The sequence below is a fragment of the Nerophis ophidion genome, linkage group LG03 (genome assembly GCF_033978795.1).
Source record: "Nerophis ophidion isolate RoL-2023_Sa linkage group LG03, RoL_Noph_v1.0, whole genome shotgun sequence".
NCBI lineage: Eukaryota > Metazoa > Chordata > Actinopteri > Syngnathiformes > Syngnathidae > Nerophis > Nerophis ophidion.
The window spans coordinates 64,673,783-64,699,024 of record NC_084613.1 but is presented as its reverse complement, the minus strand read 5'-3'; the positions used below and the strand labels follow the sequence as shown (position 1 = coordinate 64,699,024).

The 25,242-nt window shown below is 39.4% G+C and overlaps 2 protein-coding genes across 2 annotated transcripts in view; both read right to left on the bottom strand.

Annotated features, from left to right (window-relative positions):
- Positions 1-3,744, bottom strand: part of kidins220a (kinase D-interacting substrate 220a) — a 95,383-nt gene extending 91,639 nt beyond the window's left edge. Inside the window, exon 1 of the mRNA XM_061895879.1 lies at positions 3,602-3,744. The gene's annotated coding sequence lies outside the window, so the exon portion shown is untranslated. The remainder of the gene's footprint in view (positions 1-3,601) is intronic.
- A 3,398-nt stretch (positions 3,745-7,142) lies between these two features.
- The window catches only part of mboat2a (membrane bound O-acyltransferase domain containing 2a), a 114,680-nt gene continuing 96,580 nt past the window's right edge, over positions 7,143-25,242 (bottom strand). Inside the window, exons 6-13 of the mRNA XM_061895876.1 lie at positions 24,358-24,412; positions 20,939-21,125; positions 15,389-15,581; positions 15,123-15,226; positions 14,970-15,034; positions 14,764-14,896; positions 11,489-11,640; positions 7,143-8,847 (exon numbers count right to left, since the gene is read on the bottom strand). Of these exons, the coding sequence (XP_061751860.1) occupies positions 8,688-8,847; positions 11,489-11,640; positions 14,764-14,896; positions 14,970-15,034; positions 15,123-15,226; positions 15,389-15,581; positions 20,939-21,125; positions 24,358-24,412 (1,049 nt within the window). The 3' untranslated portion in view covers positions 7,143-8,687. The remainder of the gene's footprint in view (positions 8,848-11,488; positions 11,641-14,763; positions 14,897-14,969; positions 15,035-15,122; positions 15,227-15,388; positions 15,582-20,938; positions 21,126-24,357; positions 24,413-25,242) is intronic.

The window sequence follows — 25,242 nt, the reverse complement described above, 5'->3', positions numbered from 1 at the left end:
ATTTTGAAGCTTTAAATTCAAATTGTTGGATTTAAGGCTTTTTAAAGACCCCACGGATACCCAGTGCATTTGCAAACAGCTAAAATCATGTACAAAATGAAAACTATTACCCGTTACCTAAGAATGTACAACAATTCTTCTCAACGAAAGATGAGAAATATAACCTCAAAGCGAGTTTAAAACATGTGTATGCACGTTAGGGCTGGGTGATATATCGATATACACCATATATCGCGGGTTTGTCTCTGTGCGATATAGAAAATGACTATATCGTAATATTCGAGTATACATTCTCATATAGTTGCTTTTAACTGCGGGCATTACACTTCAGGCTCTTCTCACTCTTTCCTGTCTCTCCTTCTCACAGACAAGCATACTGTCACGTCATACGTCACATACGGATACGCCCCCGCCCAGCAGAGAGGTAAATGGGTTGTACTTGTATAGCGCTTTTCTACCCCTTTTTTTAAGGAGCCCAAAGCGCTTTGACAGTATTGCCACATTCGCCCATTCACACACACATTCACATACTGACGGTGGGAGCATACTGACGGTGGGAGCTGTCATGCAAGGCGCTCACCAGGACCCATAAGGAGCCAGGGTGAAGTGTCTTGCCCAAGGACACAACGGACGTGACTAGGGTGGTAAAAGGTGGGGATTAAACCAGTAACCCTCAGATTGCTGGCACAGCCACTCTACCAACTTCGCCACGCCGTCCCTTGGGTAGCAGACTGGACTACGTTAGTTGCTAACGTAGCCGTAATATGAGAGAAAGAAGGTGCAGATCTGGTAAAAAATGAAGGAAGACTTAATTGCCAAGAAAAAAAGAAAGGGGTCCATCGTCCGGTGGTGGTTTGGCTTCAAGTAGGAATATGTCGAACAGACAACCATAATTTGTCAAGTGTGGGGCTTGCTATGAAAAGTAACATTACTGCTAATATGTAGCATCATTTGAAAAGTCACTCGCTAGAGAAGGAAGAGAATTTTTATAACGTCCGTAGTAACCTACCACATAGTGAAGGACGAGTACTATTTGATTTCTTATTATGCAGCTCATTTTTATTTTACACTTAAAATGTCTCTGACAATCTTGCACTTTATGTTTTGGAAATGACATGAATGTTTGTGCCATTGCTTAATAACTCCATTGGTACCAGGCCGCAGAAGAATTTTGTATTTTTTTTAAATACATTTTTATTTTTTATTTTTATTAACTCAACATAAAAACACAAGATACAATTACAATTAGTGCAACAACCCAAAAAAAATCCCTTTTTCGTGACAAAAACCTCCCTTTTTCAAGGGTGTACCCCGCAGAAGGGCCAACACAGATAGACAGACAACATTCACACTCACATTCACACACTCGGGCCAATTTTAGTGTTGCCAATAAACCTACCCCCCCATATGACACAATATCTCTATCATACTTTTGCGGTCTCAGCTTTATGTTACAGGTGACAAACAAATTGCGGTCTCAGCTTTATGTTATAGGTGACAAACAAATTAGTGAAACACCTAATGTTATGTTTGATTAAAAAAAAAAACTGTGGGCAAAAAAAATGATTAAAAATATCTTATCAAAAAGATGCTTTTACAGATCTCAACAACTTTTTAAAAATGTAACACATTAGTGATTAAAATTTGATCATAGTATCAATTAGCAGGGTCTTAATAAGGTCTAAATAAGTATAAAGTGCATATGGCCCAGTGTGGATGTTAAACAAGACAATCAGTACATCTGCTGCAATGACCCAGGATGTAATGTGAGGACATGCAACCGTAGGCAGTTTTTAAGTTTAGGGAACTAACACCAGATAGCATCTCTAAATTTAAACAGTTCAGCTCGACATCACATGTCATGTGGATGTCAAACTGCTGAGGAAGATCCATTTCCATGAATACAAACTATGCCGTTGCAGTACTTTTTTAGTATGATGGATTTACTTTATTACAAACACATTAGGGCTGCGAATCTTTGGGTGTCCCACGATTCGATTCAATATCGATTCTTGGGGTCACGATTAGATTATATATAGATTTTTTTGATTCAACGCGATTCTCGATTCAAAAACGATATTTTTCCGGTTCGAAACGATTCTGTATTTATTTAATACATAGGATTTCAGCAGGATCTACCCCAGTTTGCTGACATGCCAGCAGAGTAGTAGACTTTTTTTTAAAAAGCTTTTATAATTGTAATGGACAATGTTTTATCAACTGATTGCAATAATGTAAATTTCTTTTAACTATTAAATGAACCAAACATATGACTTATTTTATCTTTGTGGAAACATTGGACACAATGTGTTGTCAAGCTTATGAAATGTGATGCAAGTGTAAGCCACTGTGACACTATTGTTCTTGTTTTTTATTTTTTATAAATGTCTAATGATAATGTCAATGAAGGATTTTTAATCACAGCTTCACGGTGGGCTTCACGGTGGCAGAGGGGTTAGTGCGTCTGCCTCACAATACGAAGTTCCTGCAGTCCTGGGTTCAAATCCAGGCTCGGGATCTTTCTGTGTGGAGTTTGCATGTTCTCCCCGTGAATGCGTGGGTTCCCTCCGGGTACTCCGGCTTCCTCCCACCTCCAAAGACATGCACCTGGGGATAGGTTGATTGGCAACACTAAATTGGCCCTAGTGTGTGAATGTGAGTGTGAATGTTGTCTGTCTATCTGTGTTGGCCCTGCGATGAGGTGGCGACTTGTCCAGGGTGTACCCTGCCTTCCGCCCGATTGTAGCTGAGATAGGCGCCAGCGCCCCCCGCCACCCCGAAAGGGAATAAGCGGTAGAAAATGGATGGAAAAAAAAAATGTATGGATGGCTATGCTGAAATTATAACTAACATTGATACTGTTGTTGATAATATTCATTTTTGTTTCACTACTTTTGGTTTGTTCTGTGTCGTGTTTGTGTCTCCTCAATTGCTCTGTTTATTGCAGTTCTGAGTGTTGCTGGGTCAGGTTTGGTTTTGGAATTTGATTGCATTCTTATGGTATTGCTGTGTATTGTTTTGTTTGATCAATAAAAACTAAATAAAATAAATAATAATTAAAAAAAATAAAAAATAGATTTTTAAAAAGATGAGAATCGATTCTGAATCGCGATTCGTATTCGAATCGATTTTTTCCCACACCCCTAATACACATGTGAGCACGCTGGAGTAACTTCTTATAATTATAAAGCAGCCTGCAAAAGTCACAAAATAGTCATGAATGTACTAAAATCGCAGGTTTTAAATTTAAAATAGTATGCTTTAATTAGGTGTGTTGACTGCATTATCACTAGTAGTGTGTCAAAATAAAAGCTCACATCTGGATGTCACCTCATTCCATCACTAATTTGTCACAACGATATGACAAATTAGTGACATTACTACTGATATATTTGCAGTATTATCATCCCGTTCCTGTGCATTTTAATGACAGTTTTAGTGACAATCAACAAAAAGTTAAGGCAACAATGACAACAGTAGCGCGCTAACGAGCTAGCTGTTAGCATTAGCTCCGAGTGGCTGGCACACCAAAAAGTACTAAACATTTGAACACTTCTACGAGGCGAAATGAGAACACAAAAATAAGTCAGATTGGTCTTACCGAGACTATGATGCTGTGGAAAGGCCCAGAACTTTCAGTTAAGGAAATAATGTTTCATAATAAGTAGCGTTCTCATGTGTTCGCTGTCTCAATGTATTCTGTTTTTTTTTAAACTGAATGACGTGGACTTGGGCGGCTTGAAGCAACAAGTTTCGATTTAAAAATAAAAATAAAAACAATATTTTAATTAGTAGTGAAACATGTTTCACAATTAATACAATATGTAATAATTATATTTAAAAATGTTTTATTTTTTGAATTATTTAGGTCCGCTCCATGACGTAATTTAAGCCTCGCCCCCAAGTGCGTTGCTGTACACAAGGATGTGTTAAAAGCCACTCATTTATACGCGGAATATCATTGAATACACGCTCACATAAAATTACAATACTTTTTTATGGCACTCCAATGAATTCATGCTACCCAATACTTTTACTTTTAAATCAATAGCTCCATCTACTGCTTTAGTGCTTATATTGCTCATGCAATGTTACAGTATTCTATATTGATAGGACCCAGCCATGAACATATGTGTTGACACTAAAAACATCCATCCATCCATTTCTACCACTTATTCCCTTTGGAGTCGCTGGTGCCAATCTCAGCTACAATAGGGCGGAAGGCGGGTACACTCTGGACAAGTCGCTTCCTCATCGCAGGGCCAACACAGATAGACAGACAACATTCACACACTAGGGCCAATTTAGTGTTGCCAATCAACCTATCCCCAGGTGCATGTCTTTGGAAGTGGGAGGAAGCCGGAGTACCCGGAGGGAACCCACGCACTCACGGGGAGAACATGCAAACTCCACACAGAAAGATCCCGAGCCCGGGATTGAACCCCAGACTACTCAGGACCTTCGTATTGTGAGGCAAACGCACTAACCCCTCTGCCACAACCTTGAAAATATATGAAAATAAAGTTAAAACAATCGCAATAAAAAACATATTAAAATAAATAAAAACAATACTGTAGTCCCTCATTTATCACTGTACAAATTATTAAAATTAAATATATTGTTCATAGCAAGAGCATACAAAACTCTGTTTGCAAGCTTCCTAAAAGTTTACCGCTATGAAAGCCTTACATCTTTACGCTTAAATCAATATAATGCTGTCTGAGGCTGAGCCAATCAGTGACCACGATACTGATCAGCCCACTCTGATTGGTTTGGCCTCACAATCAGTGGCCAATAATATTGTAGTATTGATTCTTTAAATTCATTTAGCCATTTTTTATGTTTGAAAATGCTTTATTTAAGTCAAGAATATATTACAAATTTTTAGTTTTTTATTACGTTTTACTTTTACTGTTACTGTATGCTAAAAAAAAACCTGCACCGCAACCCATTTGAATTCCCTATTGTAGGATAAATAAAACTATATGTAGCTACCCATCTCAAAAGAAATTCCACAATATACTGAATATATGAATAGTGAATCAATTTGTTCTGTAATTTGGCAGAGGGGTTAGTGTGTCTGCCTCACAATACGAAGTTCCTGCAGTCCTGGGTTCAAATCCAGGCTCGGGATTTTTCTGTGTGGAGTTTGCATGTTCTCCCCGTGAATGCGTGGGTTCCCTCCGGGTACTCCGGCTTCCTCCCACTTCCAAAAACATGCACCTGGGGATAGGTTGATTGGCAACACTAAAATTGGCCCTAGTGTGTGAATGTGAGTGTGAATGTTGTCTGTCTATCTGTGTTGGCCCTGCGATGAGGTGGCGACTTGTCCAGGGTGTACCCTGCCTTCCGCCCGATTGTAGCTGAGATAGGCGCCAGCACCCCCCGCGACCCCGAAAGGGAATAAGCGGTAGAAAATGGATGGATGGATGGATGAATCAATTTGGCGGGGCACAACTGTATTTAATTTAGGGGCGGCATGGCGTAGTGGGTAGAGCGGCCGTGCCAGAAACCTGAGGGTTGCAGGTTCGCTTCCCACCTATTGACATCAAAGTCGCTGCCGTTGTGTCTTTGGGCAGGACACCTCACCCTTTGCCCCCGGTGCCATCACACTGGTGAATGAATGATGAATGAATGATTGGTGGTGATCGGAGGGGCCGTAGGCGCAAACTGGCAGCCACGCTTCCGTCAGTCTACCCCAGGGCAGCTGTGGCTACAGATGTAGCTTACCACCACCAGGTGTGAATGAATGATGGGTTCCCACTTCTCTGTGAGCGCTTTGAGTATATAACAATAGAAAAGCGCGATATAAATCTAATCCATTATTATTATTATTATTAATTTAAATATATTTTACCCCAAGAGGGACAAGCCGTAGAAATGGATGTATAATGTTATTTTTCTTCAATGTCAGTCCTCAGACCTTCCAATTATTCAAAATGTATTGAAACAAATAATGCAGTCCATAAATTGATACTAAATAAACAAAACAAACCACACAGTTTTTGGGGCTTCAATATGTTTGGAGTCAAACCTTATCGATAATGTATTTAATACAAAGTAATTCAGCCTGGCAAGAGAAACAAAAAAAGTTTATAATAAAACACATTTCAAAAACTAATGATTAATAAAATAAAAATAATTTACAAGGCTTATCAAGGTAAAATGGGGGGTTGCCCACATATGCGGTCCTCTCCAAGGTTTCTCATAGTCATCATTGTCACCGACGTCCCACTGGGTGTGAGTGTTCCTTGCCCTTATGTGGGCTCTACCGAGGATGTCGTCGTGGTTTGTGCAGCCCTTTGAGACACTAGTGATTTAGGGCTATATAAATAATCATCGATTGATTGATGATTGAAAATAGGTTGGACTTTGGCGACTTACTGTATGTATGTATTTTTTATATTTAAATAAATGCATTTCTACCGACAAAGATCACTTTTGTATAATTTTTTAAAAATAAAAAGTAAATATATTATTGTCCTAACTTTTATGCTCTTCCACTATTATTGTTTTGAAATAAACAAATAACATTTAATTCATCAATTAATTAATGAAATATACAGCAGGATCCTCCCATGATATTCATAGCAAAGTAAGCACGTATCTCCAGAGGTTTTGCAGTTTTTTGTCACCACAGTGATGGTAAAGACAAAAAAAGCGATGACAACCATAGAATACAAGACATAGAAAAGCATCTGGCTGCTCAGTAATACAATTAGTACCTGTAAAAGATCACTGCAGTAGGGAATGAAATGATATTGCCCCATTCCTGGGTGGATCTCCTATGAGAGGAAAAGGGGGGTAATCATTTTGTAATGTGCTGAAAATGATGGAAAGCGCTATGTATAAAATTTGGAATTGCCACAAAACTTCCATCTGGCAACGGAAGTAGATAGTGCAATCCCCCAATTTGTCTAGTTTCCTGTGTCAGGTAAACTGCCAATAATGCAGCCATATGAATCCCCTTCCTCCTGTAGCATTGCTCCATAAACATTCTATGTTAATTCTTAGCTTTATTAACTCCACGAAATATTACTTGCAGTCTATGGAGAACCCCACTGTGCATGGAAAATTAAAACTTGATAAACAATCCCCAACTTACTTTCATATTTCAGTACTTTATAAACTCCAAATGAGTGTTGGTGTTTAAAAATAACCTCTCTTTATTTTTGCCACATAAATCAGAATTTTAATGAACTGTCATACAAATCTCTCAATAAATTTCCTTCTGACACAAAAATAACCGTTTTGTTACACCAGCACACACTCACCCACGCACACAAGCAGGCGCACATGCACACATACACACAATGAAAGAAGAAAAAAAAAAATGCGCCATTCAATGATTTGGCACTTTGGACATATGGAGCAGTTTGCATTGATCTGCTGGTTTTGGTGGCCATGCAGTGCAATCATGTTCTTAAATGTTCCAGAAAGAATGGCGTCCCTTTTCTTTATCTCATATAGGTGCTCACCTTTTTACAGGGCTACAAATATAGTTGACCACATTAACGTAACGTACAAACCACATGAACACTGACACGGACACACACAATTATGGCAGGAATATGCAAATGTTAGACCGTCTCAAAAAGAAAAGAAAAAACTTGGCTGCTTTGTTATTTTTACAAACGCACCAAGGTCACAAAGCGTATACGTGAATCTTGAACGCCCCCCCTGCCTGTTTAAAAGATATGTTTTAGCAATCCGGCTTCATGGGGCGTGCGTTATAATAAACAGGATGATCTTTCCCAAAGGCTTAAAGTGAACAAAAACAAAGAAAACCAGCGTGTTATACACACTGTACAGTAAATGCACCTCAACGTAAAAAAAAAAAAATAAGTTACCTCAACAGCTTGCCTCTTTTTACACTGAATTTCCATAATAAAATTGCACTTATAGCCTCCATGTGCACCCATTTAGAACACTTTATTTCCCGTTTGGTTTGATAAGTACGGCTACTATTAAATAGGGAGCGTTTAAATTAATGGGACATCGCGTGATTAGATCACTACTTTTGACTGTACATGATGTGAAACGTCTTATATTCGTTGTACATGTTGCTGTGGTTTAGGGCTGTAAAAGTAGGAGCATGTTAAATCAGAAAAAGCCAATGTATCTCCCAAAAGGAAAAAAAAACATCGGAAGTTAAATATCTCTCTTTGATACACACACATATTGGACGGCGATAAAGTTTATCAAGAAAAAAAAAAATGGGCGAGACGTTTTCACCACTGGAGACAGGACGAGATCAGGTTTCCTCTTTGGGCCTTTTTCTATGAGCTCTGAGAATAGTGTCATCACAAACATCTAAATACAAAACACTTATTATCGTTATGTGGACGCCCGTCAACATTTGGAGGTGCCTAAGGCCTGTTTAAAAGTTGGCAGCTGATGATAAAGGTTTCCAGACAATGACAAAAACCCTCCACATACTCTTTTTGTACGAGCTGTTGGTACCTGCCAGGTACATAGAGGGTTTAAGGCAGCTTGGAATTCAGTTTATCTCCATAAAATGTAATGTAACCACGATCGCTCCGGTCCTCCTTTGTTACTGGAAGTATATCGGGTTCGTTCCCAGCGCGTCCGATATTTGGTTTCTGGTCGGGAAAACAGACTCGCCACGCTCCCCCAAGCTCTCCATGGTCTCCTGTTTGTCTCACTAATGCCGCTTCTCCTCAGACTCATGTGGTTTTGTCTTTCTGGCTGCAGTTGTTTGAGGTGCCGCCGTCCACCAGCTGCGGCGTGCACTCCTGCTGACCTTTCGCCTCGCGGCGCCGCGATCGCACCGGCAGGGCCAGGGCCACCAGCAGACACAGGAGGTGTAAGCAGAAGTACCAGGACCTGCACACACACATCAAGCACAGGAAATTTGATGGGTGACTGACATCATTACCGTACTGACCAGAACTTAAGACAACCAGTTGCAAAGATACTTTCAAGTAGAGGTACTGCATGAATTTGTTTTTTGTAATATATTTCTTTATAGTCCCTCCACACTGTCTTTAAAGGCCTACTAAAAATGAGATTTTCTTATTTAAATGGAGATAGCAGGTCCATTCTATGTGTCATACTTGATCATTTCGCAATATGGCCATATTTTTGCTGAAAGGATTTAGTAGTATTTTACGCTTCATAATGCGCCACACATTTTCGATTTGAGACATGTCTGGACTGCAGGCGGGCCAGGAAAGTACCCGCACTCTTTTACTACGAAGCCACGTTGTTGTAACACGTGGCTTGGCATTGTCTTGCTGAAATAAGCAGGGGCGTCCATGATAACGTTGCTTGGATGACAACATATGTTGCTCCAAAACCTGTATGGATGGACCTTTCAGCATTGATGGTGCCTTCACAGATGTGTAAGTTACCCGTGCCTTGGGCACTAATACACCCCCATACCATCACAGATGCTGGCTTTTGAACTTTGCGCCTATAACAATCCAAATGGTTATTTTCCACTTTGTTCTGGAGTATGGGTGTCAAACTCTGGCCCGCGGGCCAAATTTGGCCCTCCCTGTAATTTAATTTGGCCCTTGAGGCAATGTCAAATTAACGTTAGAGCTGGCCCGCCGGTGTCATACAGCGGCAGTTTCGCTGTAACACCGCATTCACTGCTAATACTCATACATGTCAACACTCCCAATTTTTCCAGGAGACTCCCGAAGTTCAGTGCCCCTCTCGAAAATCTCCCGGGGCAACCAGTCTCCCGAATTTCTCCCAATTTCCACCCGGACAACAATATTGGGGGCGTGCCTTAAAGGCACTGCCTTTAGCGTTCTCTGCAACCTGTGGTCATGTCTGCTTTTCCTCCATACAAACAGCGTGTCGGCCCAGTCACATAATATATGCGGCTTTAGCGCACACACACAAGTGAATGCTAGGCATACTTGATCAACAGCCATGCAGGGCACACTGAGGGTGGCCGTATTAACAATGCCAACACTGTTACAAATATGCGCCACAGTGTGAACCCACACCAAATAATAATGACAAACACATTTCGGGAGAACACGCGCACCGTAACGCAACAGAACAAATACCCAAAACCCCTTGCAGGACTAACTCTTCCGGGACGCTACAATATACACCCCCCCGCTACCACCAAACCCCGCAGGTCCCTATTAAAAGGTTAATTTGTTGATCCTTGGCCCGTGGCTTTTTTCAGTTTAAAATTTTGGCCCACTCTGTATTTGAGTTTGACACCCCTGTTCTGGAGGACACCACGTCCTCTGTTTCCAAATATAATTTGAAATATGGACTCGTCAGACCACAGAACACCTTTCCACTTTGCATCAGTCCATCTTAAGTGAGCTCGGGCTCAGCGAAGCCGGCGGCGTTTCAGAGTGTTGTTGATGAATGGGTTTGGCTTTGCATGGTAGAGTTTTAACTTGCACGTACAGATGTAGCGACCAACTGTAGTTACTGACAGTGGTTTTATTAAGTGTTCCTGACCCCATGTAGTGAGATCCTTTAAACACTCATGTCGGTTTTTGATGCAATACTGCCTGAGGGTTCAAAGGTCCGTAATATCATCGCTTACGTGCAGTGATTTCTCGAGATTCTCTGAACCTTTTGATGATTTTACTGTTGAAAGTCCATGTATCATCCCAAAAGTTGTGAAAATATTTTATGACAGTTGAAAAGATACTTCGCGCTGCTTTAAATAATTACTGTGACCACTAAGTGTCGTCCAACAAAAAATATACAACTCCAGTTTAACTTAAAGTGAGTACAAGTCCATGCCAAACAGTTATTAATAAATGTGTTAGTGTTTTTCGTACCTACACGCAGAGTAAAATATCACAAGATGTTTTTCTTAAATTATTAACATCGTCGAATCAGCAAACGCACTGCAAAAATTTCCCGAGCCTTTAAATTGTTCTCTTAGTCTGAATTTGTGCGATATTTTTATATACGAACCTGTACATAAAAAAAGTGTTTCAATCTATTGTTGCACTTACTACAAACACCTAATGTAATACTTAACCATATTTCAATTTAAAAGAAGAAAACATGATTAGATTTCGTATATTTTCTAGTGTGGTGTAATAATAATTTGTTCGTGTTAGTGTACTAAGCAAAGCTAAAAAACATTTAATTATGTCTGGACTTGATGTTATTGGTGCAGAAATAATCAAACCTGTGAGCTGTGTTAATGAGTAAAAGATATTTTTGTGTTGCTGTGCCACCAAGCAATTTAACGGCAGCCTTCCTTTGGAGTGACACTGCATATTACCAGACGCGTATACTATGACAGGGGCCGAGCCATGTTCGGGATTTTTATTTCCTCCTCATTGATTCTTGTAGCTCATTAAAATGTTCCGTGCAGCAGCCTGACGAGGGGGAATTGCACTCATATGGCTGCTGCGTGAGCAGTAACTTCATTCTTTTGGCTGATATTACAGTAATTCCCACATTATAAGCCGACTTAATTACTGTAATAAAAGCAGTAATTTTCGCTTGCTCTGCATTAATTTCATACCTGTAGAATTTGAGCGAGGGTCCCACAGTGAGTAGGACAAACGGCACCACTGTGTAACTGATGGCAACTTGAGTCCACGCCCACGTGATGACATCATAGATGCGCTTGTACGAGTCAGAGACCAGGAAGTGAGGTCTGATGTTGTGTCTTACCTGGAAGCAAAGGGAAACAGCCTGTTATCCAAACATATTGATATATATTTTAAATGGTAAATGTACAATATCCACATGTCTACCTCATTCAAAAGACAGGAAATGAAATGAGATTTTCTTATTTAAACGGGAATAGCAGGTCCATTCTATGTGTCATACTTAATTATTTCACGATATTGCCATATTTTTGCTGAAAGGATTTAGTAGAGAACATCGACGATAAAGTTCGCAGCTTTTGGTTGCTAATAGAAAAGCTCTGCCTTTACCGGAAGTATGTGTCACGAGTTGCAGGGCTCCACACATATTCACATTGTTTTTAATGGGAGCCACCAGCAGCAAGAGCAATTCTGACCGAAAAAGCGACAATTTCCCCATTAATTTGAGCGAAGATGAAAGATTTGTGAATTAGGATATTGATAGTGAAGGACTAGAAAGAAAAAAAAAGCGACGGCTCCGAGCGCCAGCAAAGTGAGCGTTTCAGATGTTATTAGACACATTTACTAGGATAATTCTGGAAGATCCCTTATCTGCTTATTGTTTTAATGGTGTTTTAGTGAGATTTTAAAGATTGTAAAGTCATACATCGAGGTCGGATGGCTGCTGTGAACGAGCAGTGTCTCAGAGAGAAGCCAAGGAGCCAAGCTCACAGCTGCCTTTTTTTTACAGCTGCTGCAGGACGACGAATAATCCACCGATGTCTCCGGTATGATATATATCACAATTTCCCCATCCAAAAACATGCTAGTTGAAGTAGAGAAACATGTTTGCTTGACCGCTCCGCTTCACAACAAACAAAGAAACACCGGCTGTGTCTCGGTCCTAAAGAAAGCTGCAATCCACCGGTTTCCACCAACAGCATTGTTCTTTATAGTCTCCATTATTAAATGAACAAATTGCAAACGATTCAGCAACACAGATGTCCAAAATACTGTGTAATTATGCGGTTAAAGCAGACTACTTTTAGCTGCGAGTGGTGCAGCGCAAGTATTTCCTAACAGTTAGTGACGTCACGCGTACGCGTCATCATTCCGCGACGTTTTCATCAAGAAACTCGCGCGAAATTTAAAATTGCAATTTAGTGAACTAAAAAGGCCGTGTTGGCATGTGTTGCAATGTTACTATTTCATCATTGATATATAAACTATCAGACTGCGTGGTCGGTAGTAGTGGGTTTCAGTACGCCTTTAAAAGGAATGTTTTGCAGTGTGTTATTGGTTTGCTAAGTAGCTTTGGGAAACAAACTGCGTCTTTACACAGAAAAAAAAAAAAACACAACACAGTGTTGTTTCATCACTTCCTGGAACAACCACATCACTTAATTATTGTATTTTTAAAACACTGGCCACTTCTTTAGGTAAACAAAACAAATGTGTCGTGTAGGTGGCAGCAATGTGCAACATGTGGCCATAATTATGACAAAACAGAAAATAGATATAAGTATTTATTTGTATGAATAATTTTTAATAAAGTTGTGTAATATTGTAGATGTTTGTATAAATATTTAATACAATTTTGTTAGCTAATCAAATGATTACTTTATAATAAACATTATAAAATAATATTCAGTATAACATATGTATTAAAATATTATTATTCCATGTAGTATGACTTGTGGTTTCCCAACAAAATTTTCACTTGCAATAAGATACAGATATTGGAGCCTTGAGTATTGGTTAATACTAATATTGATCAGATATGATATCAGTACAAATCATGGCTACTTTTGTCATTTTGCAGTGTCGTATATTAGAACAGGCTTGATCACATAAAAGTTGTCAAACAGATAATAACATGAACCTATTTAATAATAGCTGTCTGGAATGGACTTATGCTGTCTCAAAGTTGAAGTACAGTGGAAATTGTTTTTGTTTTTTTTGGAGACCCCTAGTGGCCATAATATTTCATAAAAATTATGACATTATTGAAAAGGAAATTTTGACATTTAGTTAACTACCGTTCTAAGTGAATTCACTGCAGGACTGCTTGTATCTGTGATTTTAGATACAAGAGGGTGATATTGAACCAATATTTATATCGGATCGGGACACCCTAATTATCCATCCAACCATCCATTTTCTACCGCTTGTCCTGTTCGAGGTCGCTGGAGCCTATCTCAGCTACAATCGGGGGGAAGGCGTTGTACACCCTGGACAAGTCGCCACCTCATCGCAGGGCCAACACAGACAGACAGACAACATTCACGCTCACATTCACCCTAATTATCTCTCACTAATTAAAACGGAGTTTTTGTTGTATTATTCATCCATCCATTTATTTTTCTACCACTAATTCCCTTTGGGGTGATGGAGGGCGCTGGTGCCTATCTCAGCAACAATCGGGCGGAAGGCGGCGTACACCCTGGACAAGTCCATACCTCATCGCAGGGCCAACACAGATAGACAGACAACATTGACACTACTATATTTAAAAAATTCAATTAAATATATTTATATTTACCGTATTTTTCGGACTATAAGTCGCGACTTATACTCAGGAGCGACTTATGTGTGAAATTATTAACACATTACCGTAAAATATCAAATGATATTATTTAGCTCATTCACGAAAGAGACTAGACGTATAAGATTTAATGGATATAGCAATTAGGAGTGAAAGATTGTTTGGTAAAGGTATAGCATGTTCTATATGTTATAGTTATTTGAATGACTCTTACCATAATATGTTACGTTAACATACCAGGCACCTTCTCAGTTGGTTATTTATGCGTCATATAACGTACACTTATTCAGCCTGTTGCTCACTATTCTTTATTTATTTTAAATTGCCTTTCAAATGTCTATTCTTGGTGTTGGGTTTTATCAAATAAATTTCCCCCAAAAAATGCGACTTATACTGCAGTGCGACGTATATATGTTTTTTTTTTCTTTATTATGAATTTTCGGCAGGTGCAACTTATACTCCGGAGCAACTTATACTCCGAAAAATACGGTAATTGCGTCCCGTATGAAATTAATCTTATTTGACAAGAGGTATTTAGCAGTCTACCTAAAGGAATAATGAAATTTTTTTGGATACTGCTCTTCTATTGAATGTATATGGACTGTGCAGGTGGATGACTGTTGTAAAATGTTGTCAAATTTATTCAAGGGGTGGGTAACTTACTGCACGTGCCGCCATGGTCATGGCAGTGCCAGTGAGGAAGGTTATGTAGTAGCCAGGATACACGCCGTGCCACATGGCTGACAGTAGGAAGGTGGCGGCAGTGGGGTTGACAGGACAGCGCTCATAACATACCCTGGAGGACAAAAGACATGTCTGGTAAGACTATGAACATGAGCATGGGACAATAATCCAACCACTTGTTTTACCTTTTGAGCCAGAGAGATGTCTGGATGTTCCAGTTGTCAAGGAACAGCTTGAAACTGGTAGCAAACTAAACCCCCCCCCAAATACAAATGGTCAGACAGCTATTCAAAAAAAGTGAAATAATGTGTCTTCGCAAAGACTTAAGTCAATTTAACCTCAATGTCCAGAATTCTGAGGTTGGAAATCAAGTCCCAGCGCGGAGAGCCATCTTTGTTGTAGCCGTTGAAACCAAATCCTGCTGCATTGTTGATAGCATCAGCTGCACAGGTGGAAACATACAAATGAATACAAAAGAGGAGGATACTTTATTGAATTAAGTGTGAATCAGAGGATGCAGTTTGAAATGTCATCACCAGGGGGAGCTCCAATATCAACATTTGTGTGCAATTCACATAGTGCTTCAAGCAGTGATCCAACTCACCCAGCGTCCAGACAAAGTAGTACTTGGGTCTGAGAGCCAGCATGGCTAAGTAAAGGTAGACCACTTGTATGTAAAAGGGCGTGTTGGTAATGAAGTCGTCGTCTATGGACCGCTCCACTGGGATCAGCTTGCACAAGGACAGATAGATGCCCAGCGAGACGGCGCATGTACACAGCTTAGAGATGACATCATCCTAAACAACGAAGAAGAAGATTAATCCCATTAAAAAGTAAACAAACACAACCCAATAATGAGTGTTTTATGCAGTATGTTATGAAGCAAATACATAATTACTGTTGTAAAAACTGTTAACATACTGTAGCTTTTCCTAAGGGAAATCGAATAAATAGGATAGATTGTCCTGCCTTTGAATATAGATTGTGTATTTGACAGAGCAAGACTGATAGTCAAAGATTGTCAATAAAACAGGGCTGTGCTTGCTAGTAAGGGGAAAACAGTGCACGAAGACATATTGTTGTCAACAAATTAAGCCGAGGAGTAAACATCTATTTACCAGATTGTCTTTATCGGCAGTTTTAAAATGTTCTTACACCAAGTAACGCCTCAAAAATATGTTGGCTTTGCAAGTACCATCACCTTTGCCACCTTTAATTGCCATTCTTTAAAATATGTGACTTGTATTTTGATGAACAAAGTAAATGTTTACATTTCGTCAAAGGTAATTTGAATTTAGTTACATTTTATAATTGGTCAACACATTTGTATTTGTGCGCTTATTTATGTACTGTATATGTTTTGTATAAATATTTTTTTCCAAATGTCCGGTCTTCCTAAGCACTAACAGTGATACACTTAAGGATTGTCGATATGACCTAAAATCTGTATCGCGATATAAATAGGAGCCTCCTGCTACAACGATATACATCACAACATATTGTTGGCATATAAATGATAACAGGTTATAAGGGTGCCTAATTTAGCTGCTGATGTATACAATACGTACTAACATACTGCGTCATTTCCAGTTGTAATTTTTTCTCAAAACTATAATTATGTATTTACTAATTTACTATTAATATCTGGTTACTTTCTGTTGTAACATGCTTCTATTGACACTTCTTTTAAAATGTAATAAACACTTATTCTTCTGTTAATTGGATACTTTAAGTTAGTTTTGGATGATACTAGAAACGTGGGTATCAATCCAATAGAAAGTACAAACCCCGTTTCCATTAGAGTTGGGAAACTGTGTCAGATTTAAATATAAAAGGAATACAATGATTTGCAAATCCTTTTCAACCCACATTTAATTGAATGCACTACAATGACAAGATATTTGATGTTCAAACTCATAAACTTTATTTTTTTTTTTGCAAATAATAATTAACTTGGAATTTCATGGCTGCAACACGTGCTAAAGTAGTTGGGAAAGGGCATGTTCACCACTGTGTTACATCACCTTTTCTTTCAACAACACTCAATAAACGTTTGGGAACTGAGGAAACTAATTGTTGAAGCTTTGAAAGTGGAATTCTTTCCCATTCTTGTTTTATGTAGAGCTTCAGTCGTTCAACAGTCCGGGGTCTCCGCTGTCATATTTTACGCTTCATAATGTGCCACACATTTTCGATGGGAAACAGGTCTGGACTGCAGGCGGGTCAGGAAACTTATCCGCACTCTTTTACTACCAAGCCACGTTGTCTTGCTGAAATAAGCAGGGGCGTCCATGATAACGTTGCTTGGATGACAACTTATGTTGCTCCAAAACCTGTATGGATGGACCTTTCAGCATTGATGGTGCCTTCACAGATGTGTAAGTTACCCATGCCTTGGGCACTAATACACCCCCATACCATCACAGATGCTGGCATTTGAACTTTGCGCCTATAACAATCCCAATGGTCCGTAATATCGTCGCTTTCGTGCAGTGATTTCTCCAGACTTTCTGAACCTTTTGATGATTTTACGGACCATAGATGGTAAAATTCCAAAATTCCTTCCAATAGCTTGTTGAGAAATGTTGTTCTAAAACTGTTCGACAATTTGCTTACAAAGGGGTGACCTTGTTTGTGAATTATTTAACATTTCATGGAAGCTGCTTTTATACCCAATCATTGCACCCAACTGTTCCCAATTAGCCTGCATACCTGTGGGATGTTACATATAAGTGTTTGATGAGCATTCCTCAACTTTATCATATTTTAAAGTTAATGATTATTTGCAAAAAAAAAAAAAAGTTTATCAGTTTGAACATCAAATACTGTATATTGTCTTTGTAGCATATTCAACTGAATATGGGTTGAAAATGATTTGCAAATCATTGTATTTCCCAACTCATATGGAAACGGGGTTTGTAGGTACAAGGGCAGTATTGGTCATAATGTTCAGACCTAAAATTTTCATGATCAATAAATGATTCAATTCTTGACCATAACTGTAATCCAACAATAACAATTATTATTTCAATTATATCTTTATTCCGTTTTGTTATATTCAAATTGTGTAATAAAGTCAATGGTGTAAAATAACAACAAAAACTACTAGTTGCTTTCATGTCCTGCGTTTGTAAACACAAAAAAACTACCAAAAATCGTTTTTGTGATAAAAAAATAAATATTGATTTATTCGCTTATGATACTATACTTGGTATTGTTGCTGCCGAGATTTGTATCGATCGCCCTGCCCCTGTTTACATTCAAAAGCTTAGCGTTTTTTTGTATCCTCCTGCAGTGTCCAGTGTAGCATGTTTAGCTCTTCCTTGTCCTCCAATGATAAGAGTAGTTGTAAGTTTTGACGCCATGAAGGCGACAATTAGTGATTTAATAAACGCACTGTGGATGGGGCATTAACCGCTTGCAAGGACGCAACAATGCGTTGAGGACGCCTTTGTTCGCTTGCCGCTGTCAAATTTGTGGGACACAGCAGAGAGAATGTGTCATCAGCATGCGTTATCCTGATATAACAATAGTATTAACAGCTCTATCGTCATAATTTATACCATACATCATTTGAATCGCGCAACCTTAGTGGTTCTCGTACAAATGGTCAGCATACAAGGAGAATTTCCTCTTTTGCTGCTGCCAAGCACAACTGCAAAAACACCTCTTTATAGGATTCTTTGTAGAGTTGTGAGCCAGGCCGCTATTTTAATTGGTCTCATCTATTCCCTCATATTTTTATTATATCTTAGTAGTAATAGCCAAGTAAAATCAAAATTTAATGACTCATTGACAGTAATTTGTTTACACTGCATGACACTTGCACTGAACATGGACATACAGTTGATCCCCGCCCATAAAATTATAAAAAAAAATATTTTCAATACACTAAACCAGGGATTCTCAAACTGTGGCACATCTACCATTAGTAGTACGCAGGCTCCATCTAGTGCTGCGCTTAGAATCACTTAATCAAATATTCAAACACAGTTATACTGTTCAAACTGTGTCGGGGGTGAACAAGGGTATGGGTCAAATGCAAAGGACAAATGTCACCACACATAGTGTGTGTGACAATCATTGGTACTTTAACTTTAACTTTAATGTTACAGTGGCCCACAATATTAAATAAAACCTGTTCTTTTGTCTTTTATGAATATTCAGGTCTACTACACTCCAGTATTTTTTGATTGGTCAAAATGGTAGTACTTGGAAAGTCAAGTGTTTACTGAGGTGGTACTTGGTAAAACAACGTTTGAGAACAACTGCTCTAAACACTATAACATGCATCTGTACAACTCCAGGCATACAGTTCACAGTATTATATCCGTCCATCCATCCATTGTGAAGTGAAGTGAAGTGAAGTGAATCATATTTATATAGCGCTTTTTCTCTAGTTACTCAAAGCGCTTTACATAGTGAAATCCAATATCTAAGTTACATTTAAACCAGTGTGGGTGGCACTGGGATTTGGTAAAGTGATTTGCCCAAGGACACAACGGCAGTAACTAGGATGGCAGAAGCGGGGATCGAACTTGCAACCCTCAAGTTGCTGGCACGGCCACTCTACCAACCGAGCTATACCGCTATATATTTCCCCATTGTCTAACGCTTGTCCCTTTCGGGGTCGCAGGGGGTGCTGGAGCCTATCTCAGCTGCATTCGGGCAATCGACGGGGTACACCCTGGACAAGTCGCCACCTCATCACAGGGCCAACACAGATAGACAGACAACATTCACACTCACAGTCACACACTAGCGCCAATTTGGTGTTGCCAATCAACCTATCCCCAGGTGCATGTTTTTGGAGGTCTTCCTGCTGAAAAAATGGCCAGTGGGACGGTGCCCTCTAGTGGATTTATAGCTGCAGCACTTTTTCCCCCATGCAGATAACCCAATCAAACCACTTTTAATTTAAAGGGCTACTGAAATGAGATTTTCTTATTTAAACGGGGATAGCAGGTCCATTCTATGTGTCATACTTGATCATTTCGCGATATTGCCATATTTTTGCTGAAAGGATTTGGTAGAGAACATAAACGATAAAGTTCGCAACTTTTGGTCGCTAATAGAAAAGCCCTGCCTTTACCGACGTATGTGCGCGTGACGTCACGAGTTGCAGGGCTCCACACATATTCACATTTTTTTTTAATGGGAGCCACCAGCAGTAAGAGCAAATCGGACCGAGAAAGCGAAAATTTCCCCATTAATCTGAGCACGGATGAAAGATTCGTGAATTAGGATATTGATAGTGAAGGACTAGAAAAATAAAAAAAATAAAAATAACAAAATAGCAACGGTGCCGGGCGGGGGCAGCGTGAGCGTTTTAGATGTAATTAGACACATTTACTAGGATAATGCTGGAAGATCCCTTATCTGCTTATTGTTTTAATAGTGTTTTAGTGAGATTTTAAAGATTGTAAAGACATACTTCGGGGTCGGATGGCTGCGGTGAACACGAAGTGACTCAGAGAGAAGCCGAGAAGCCAAACTCACAGCTGCCTTTTTAACAGCTGCTGCAGGACGACGAATAATCCAATGATTTCTCCGGTAAGATATATATCACAATTTCCCCATTGAAAAACATGCTGTTTGACGTAGAGAAAACATGTTTGCTTGACCGCTCTGTGTAAAAGCTTCACAACAAACAAAGAAACACCGGCTGTGTCTCGGTGCTAAAGACAGCTGCAATCCACCGCTTTCCACCAACAGCATTGTTCTTTATAGTCTCCATTATTAAATGAACAAATTGCAAAAGATTCAGCAACACAGATGTCCAAAATACTGTGTAATTACGCCATGAACAGAGGCGACTTTTAGCCGTGTTTGGTGCAGCGCTAATATTTCCTTACAGTCCGTGACGTCACGCGTACGCGTCATCATTCCGCAACGTTTTCAACAAGAAACTCGCGGGAAATTTAAAATTGCAATTTAGTAAACTAAAAAGGCAGTATTGGCATGTGTTGCAATGTTAATATTTCATCATTGATATATAAACTATCAGACTGCGTGGTCGGTAGTAGTGGGTTTCAGTAGGCCTTTAAGTTGTAATGAAAAACCATGTAATTTATAAGGTGGGGATCTACTATAGTACTACTGTATATATTTTGTTTTTGTACCATTTCTCCACCTAAGAAGTAACCGCATATACCTTGGGGGAGGGTTCACTCTGCTTGTGCTTCCCGTTCTCCTTGCCGTTGGCATTCTCCTGGTGCCGCGGCTGGTAGCACGTGCCCTCTATGAAAGCCATGTAGTCGTTGTAGGAACAGGTGGGTCCCGCCAGGATGCCCATGAAGTTGCAGTTGTAGCTGAGATACTCCAGTAGGCTGGGCATCCGCCTAGAAGGCAAGACACAAGCAATATATTAGTATATTGATATTATCCATCCATTTCTACCGATTGTCCCTTCCATGGTGGTGGGGGGTACTGCAGCCTATCTCAACTGCATTCAACTGCCAAGTCGCCATCTCATCGCAGGACCATCGCAGATAGACGGACAACATTCACACACTAAGGCGAATTTTAATGTTAGTATTAGTATATTAGTAGGCGTGTACTTCTTGGCATTTCCAATGACATTGAGGTTATACACAATTGGTTACTTAATCAGGGTTTGGATGGGATCCCTTATTTTCCTGTGAAACTTTGTTATTATGGGTGTCCTCATACAACATTTTTACTTCCAAAATGTACCGATATTGGAGTTTAGAGTTAAAGTTAACTAAGTGTGGTGAAATGTGTCCTCTGCATTTGACCCATCCCCTTGTTCACTCCCTGGGAGGTGAGGGGAGCAGTGAGCTGAAATTCCCACCCTTGATGCTGAGTGCCAAGCAGGGAGTTAATGGGTTCCATTTTTATAGTCAGCCGGGATTTGAACTCACAACCTACCGATCTCATGGCGGACACTGTAACCCAGTGGTTCTTAACCGGGGTTCGATCGAACCTTAGGGGTTCGGTGAGTCGGCCTCAGGGGTTCGGTGGAGCCTCCGCTGCTGAGGTCAAGACACACCCAAATCATCCCGTAAATTAAAACTTCTCCCTATCGGCGTATTATAGATACCCCCAAACAATGTTCTCTCTAATTTTCCCTCAGATTTGCAGGTGTGTTATTTGTTGTGAGTTCATGCGCTGTTTGTGTTTTTCTTTGAACAAGGTGATGTTCCTTTTGTGCAACAGAAAAAAAACATAACTGTCTTGAATTTGAAAAAAAAATTAAAGTTTCATTTTTCACTAAAGAAGGGTTCGGTGAAGGCGCATATAAAACTTGTGGGGTTTGGTACCTCCAACAAGGTTAAGAACTACTGCTCTAACCATTAGGCCAATACTAAAAATGGTTTGATCAAGTGAAATTACTCAAACAGAGAACAATGCTATGGATGAAAAAAACACTAACCTATTTATTATTAACCGTTTGGGATGGATTTATGCTGTTAAATTGAAGTGGAGCATTAATTCTTCTTTTTGGCGACACCCAGTGGCCACAATGATTCATAAATTTAAAGGCCTACTGAAATGAGATTTTCTTATTTAAACGGGGATAGCAGGTCCATTCTATGTGTCATATTTGATCATTTTGCAATATTGCCATATTTTTGCTGAAAGGATTTAGTGGACAACATCGGCGATAAAGTTTGCAACTTTTGGTCGCTAATAAAAAAAGCCTTGCCTTTCTTTACCGGAAGTAACAGACGATGTGCGCGTGACGTCACTGGTTGTAGAGCTCCTCACATCCTCACATTGTTTACAATCATAGCCACCAGCAGCGAGAGCGATTCGGACCAATAAAAAGCGACAATATGCCTATTAATTTGAGCGAGGATGAAAGATTTGTGAATGAGGATAGTGAGAGTGAAGGACTAGAATAAAAAAAATAAATAAATTGGCGAGGGCAGTGAGAGCGATTCAAATGTTATTAGACACATTTACTAGGATAATTCTGGAAAATCCCTCAGCTGCTTATTGTGTTACTAGTGTTTTAGTGAGATTATATGGTACCTGAAAGTCAGAGGGGTGTGGCCAGTGTCTCCGGTGGGAGGAAGTAAGAGAGTCTGCAGCTGCAGGAGGACGCAAGCTCCGCTCATAACTACGGTAAAAGCTGACTTATTACCACAATTTTCTCACCGAAACCTGACGGTTGGCATGTGGTCGGGAACCATGTTCGCTTGACCGCTCTGGTCCATAGTAAAGCTTCAACTTCGGGAATTTTAAACAAGGAAACATCAGCTGTGTTTGTGTTGCTAAAGGCAGCCGCAATACACCGCTTCCCACCTCCATCTTTCTTCTTTGACTTCTCCATTATTAGTTGAACAAATTGCAAAGGATTCAGCGACACAGATGTCCAGAATACTGCGTGATTATGCGATGAAAGCAGACTACTTATATATTGGATCGGACTGGAAAAAAAGTTCCACTACAACCGGTGACGTCAAACGCACGCATCATCATACACATAATCATACACATCATCATACCGCGACGTTTTCAACAGGACACTTTGCGGGAAATTTAAAATTGCAATTTACTAAACTAAAAATGCCGTATTGGCATGTGTTGCAATGTTAATATTTCATCATTGATATATAAACTATCAGACTGCGTGGTCGGTAGTAGTGGGTTTCAGTAGGCCTTTAAGCTCATGAGTAAATTGAATGACGTGGACATATTTGTAACTGGATATTTTCTAATACGCTTCTGTCTTGGAGACTTTGTATCTGTAGGTAATGTGCTGATATAATTATTTGATACTTGTTTTATTGATAAATGTTGCAATATTGCTTGATTAAGGACACTAACTATGTATATTGTGAAGCTGCTAGCTCCAGGCAGCAACACAGTAGCCTATCATGTTTTGTAAATGACTTCACGAAAATACAATGTTAACTGGCTATCAGGCTTTGCAGAAGTAAACGTGCTGCAGGACTGCTCCTATTGGAGCGCTTACAAGGACGATTTTAGATGCAAGCCCATATAATCCAATACTTGTTTTTTTGCTGTTATCAAACAGATATCAATATGGGATCGTGACACCCCTAACCATAATATGCTTCAAACTTTGTGGGAACAGTTTTTGGAACTAAGGCCTTTTTTCCATCACTTTGTGACAAGCTGCAAGGCTGACTTCCAGCTCAGTTCCAACATCAGTCACCTCTGACTTTAACAATGGAAGAACTGAGAACCATTCCCACAGTCTTCCAAGAAGAGTGGGTTGTGCCCCAATACTTTTGTCCATATAGAGTGCCTGATGAAGTTTCAAATCTATCCCTGCATCATGTCCTTACATGTCAAAGAACACTCCCACTGTCTGTAGTATGTACTCTGTTTAAATGTTGTCACGTATTAATTAGCTGACCTACTTCTTAGGTTCTTGCTGAACTTTTGCAGCCTCTCTGTCTCATTAGTTTGGGGAGGGAGAACCCTGCCAGTTGCCCACAGCGCACAAGTAATGAGCGGCTTCACGAATACAAAACATACAATGAATGCACAGTTGTATCAACTAAAGTGGGCTTGGTCCCCTTTTGTTAAATGAGCATCAAGCATAAAAGTTAGTAAAAACATATCTCAGTCACATACCTGATAGCCAGATATTTCTGACTTGCAGTCAGTTGCGCATCTCGCTTGGTCAAACCTATAAATAAATAAGAAACACATTCATGATACACTCACACAAAAAGCATTTGTTTCTCTTTAGTTATTTATTAGGATAACCAGTGACTTTGCAATAGGGGCAAGAAGGTAAAGCAAAAGATCCAGCAGTCGGCGCAGTTGTTCTTTTTCCCAATATTGTGCTTTATATTACTATTTAGATAGCAACTTTTTTGTGTGTATTTCAAATTGTATGTATAAACACACACACACACACACACATATATATATATATACATGTACTGTATATATACACAAAATAATATATATGCACATATAATATACTGTATATACATATATATATGTATGTATATATATATATATATATATATATATATATATATATATATATATATATACACACACACTGAATATATATTTTTTTTCCCTTTTTTTTTTTTTCTTTAGCTTAAAATTGAGCTGTTTGGCCACAATACCCAGCAATATGTTTGGAGGAGAAAAGGTGAGACCTTTATTCCTAAGAACACCAGCCACACACTCACACACATATATATATATATATATATATATATATATACACACATGTACTGTAAATATACATAAAATAATATATATGTATGTATGTATAGGTGTGGGAAAAAATCACAAGACTACTTCATCTCTACAGATCTGTTTCATGAGGGGTTCCCTCAATCATCAGGAGATTTTAATGGAAGCATTCACATACAATGGTTTATATAGAGCACAGAGTGGGTGGGTACAAGCAGGCGTAGGGTGTGGTGATTGGCTCATGTGTTACCTAGGAGGTGTTTCCGCCTGTGGCGGCATGTAGAAATGATTTCACTGCGCTTG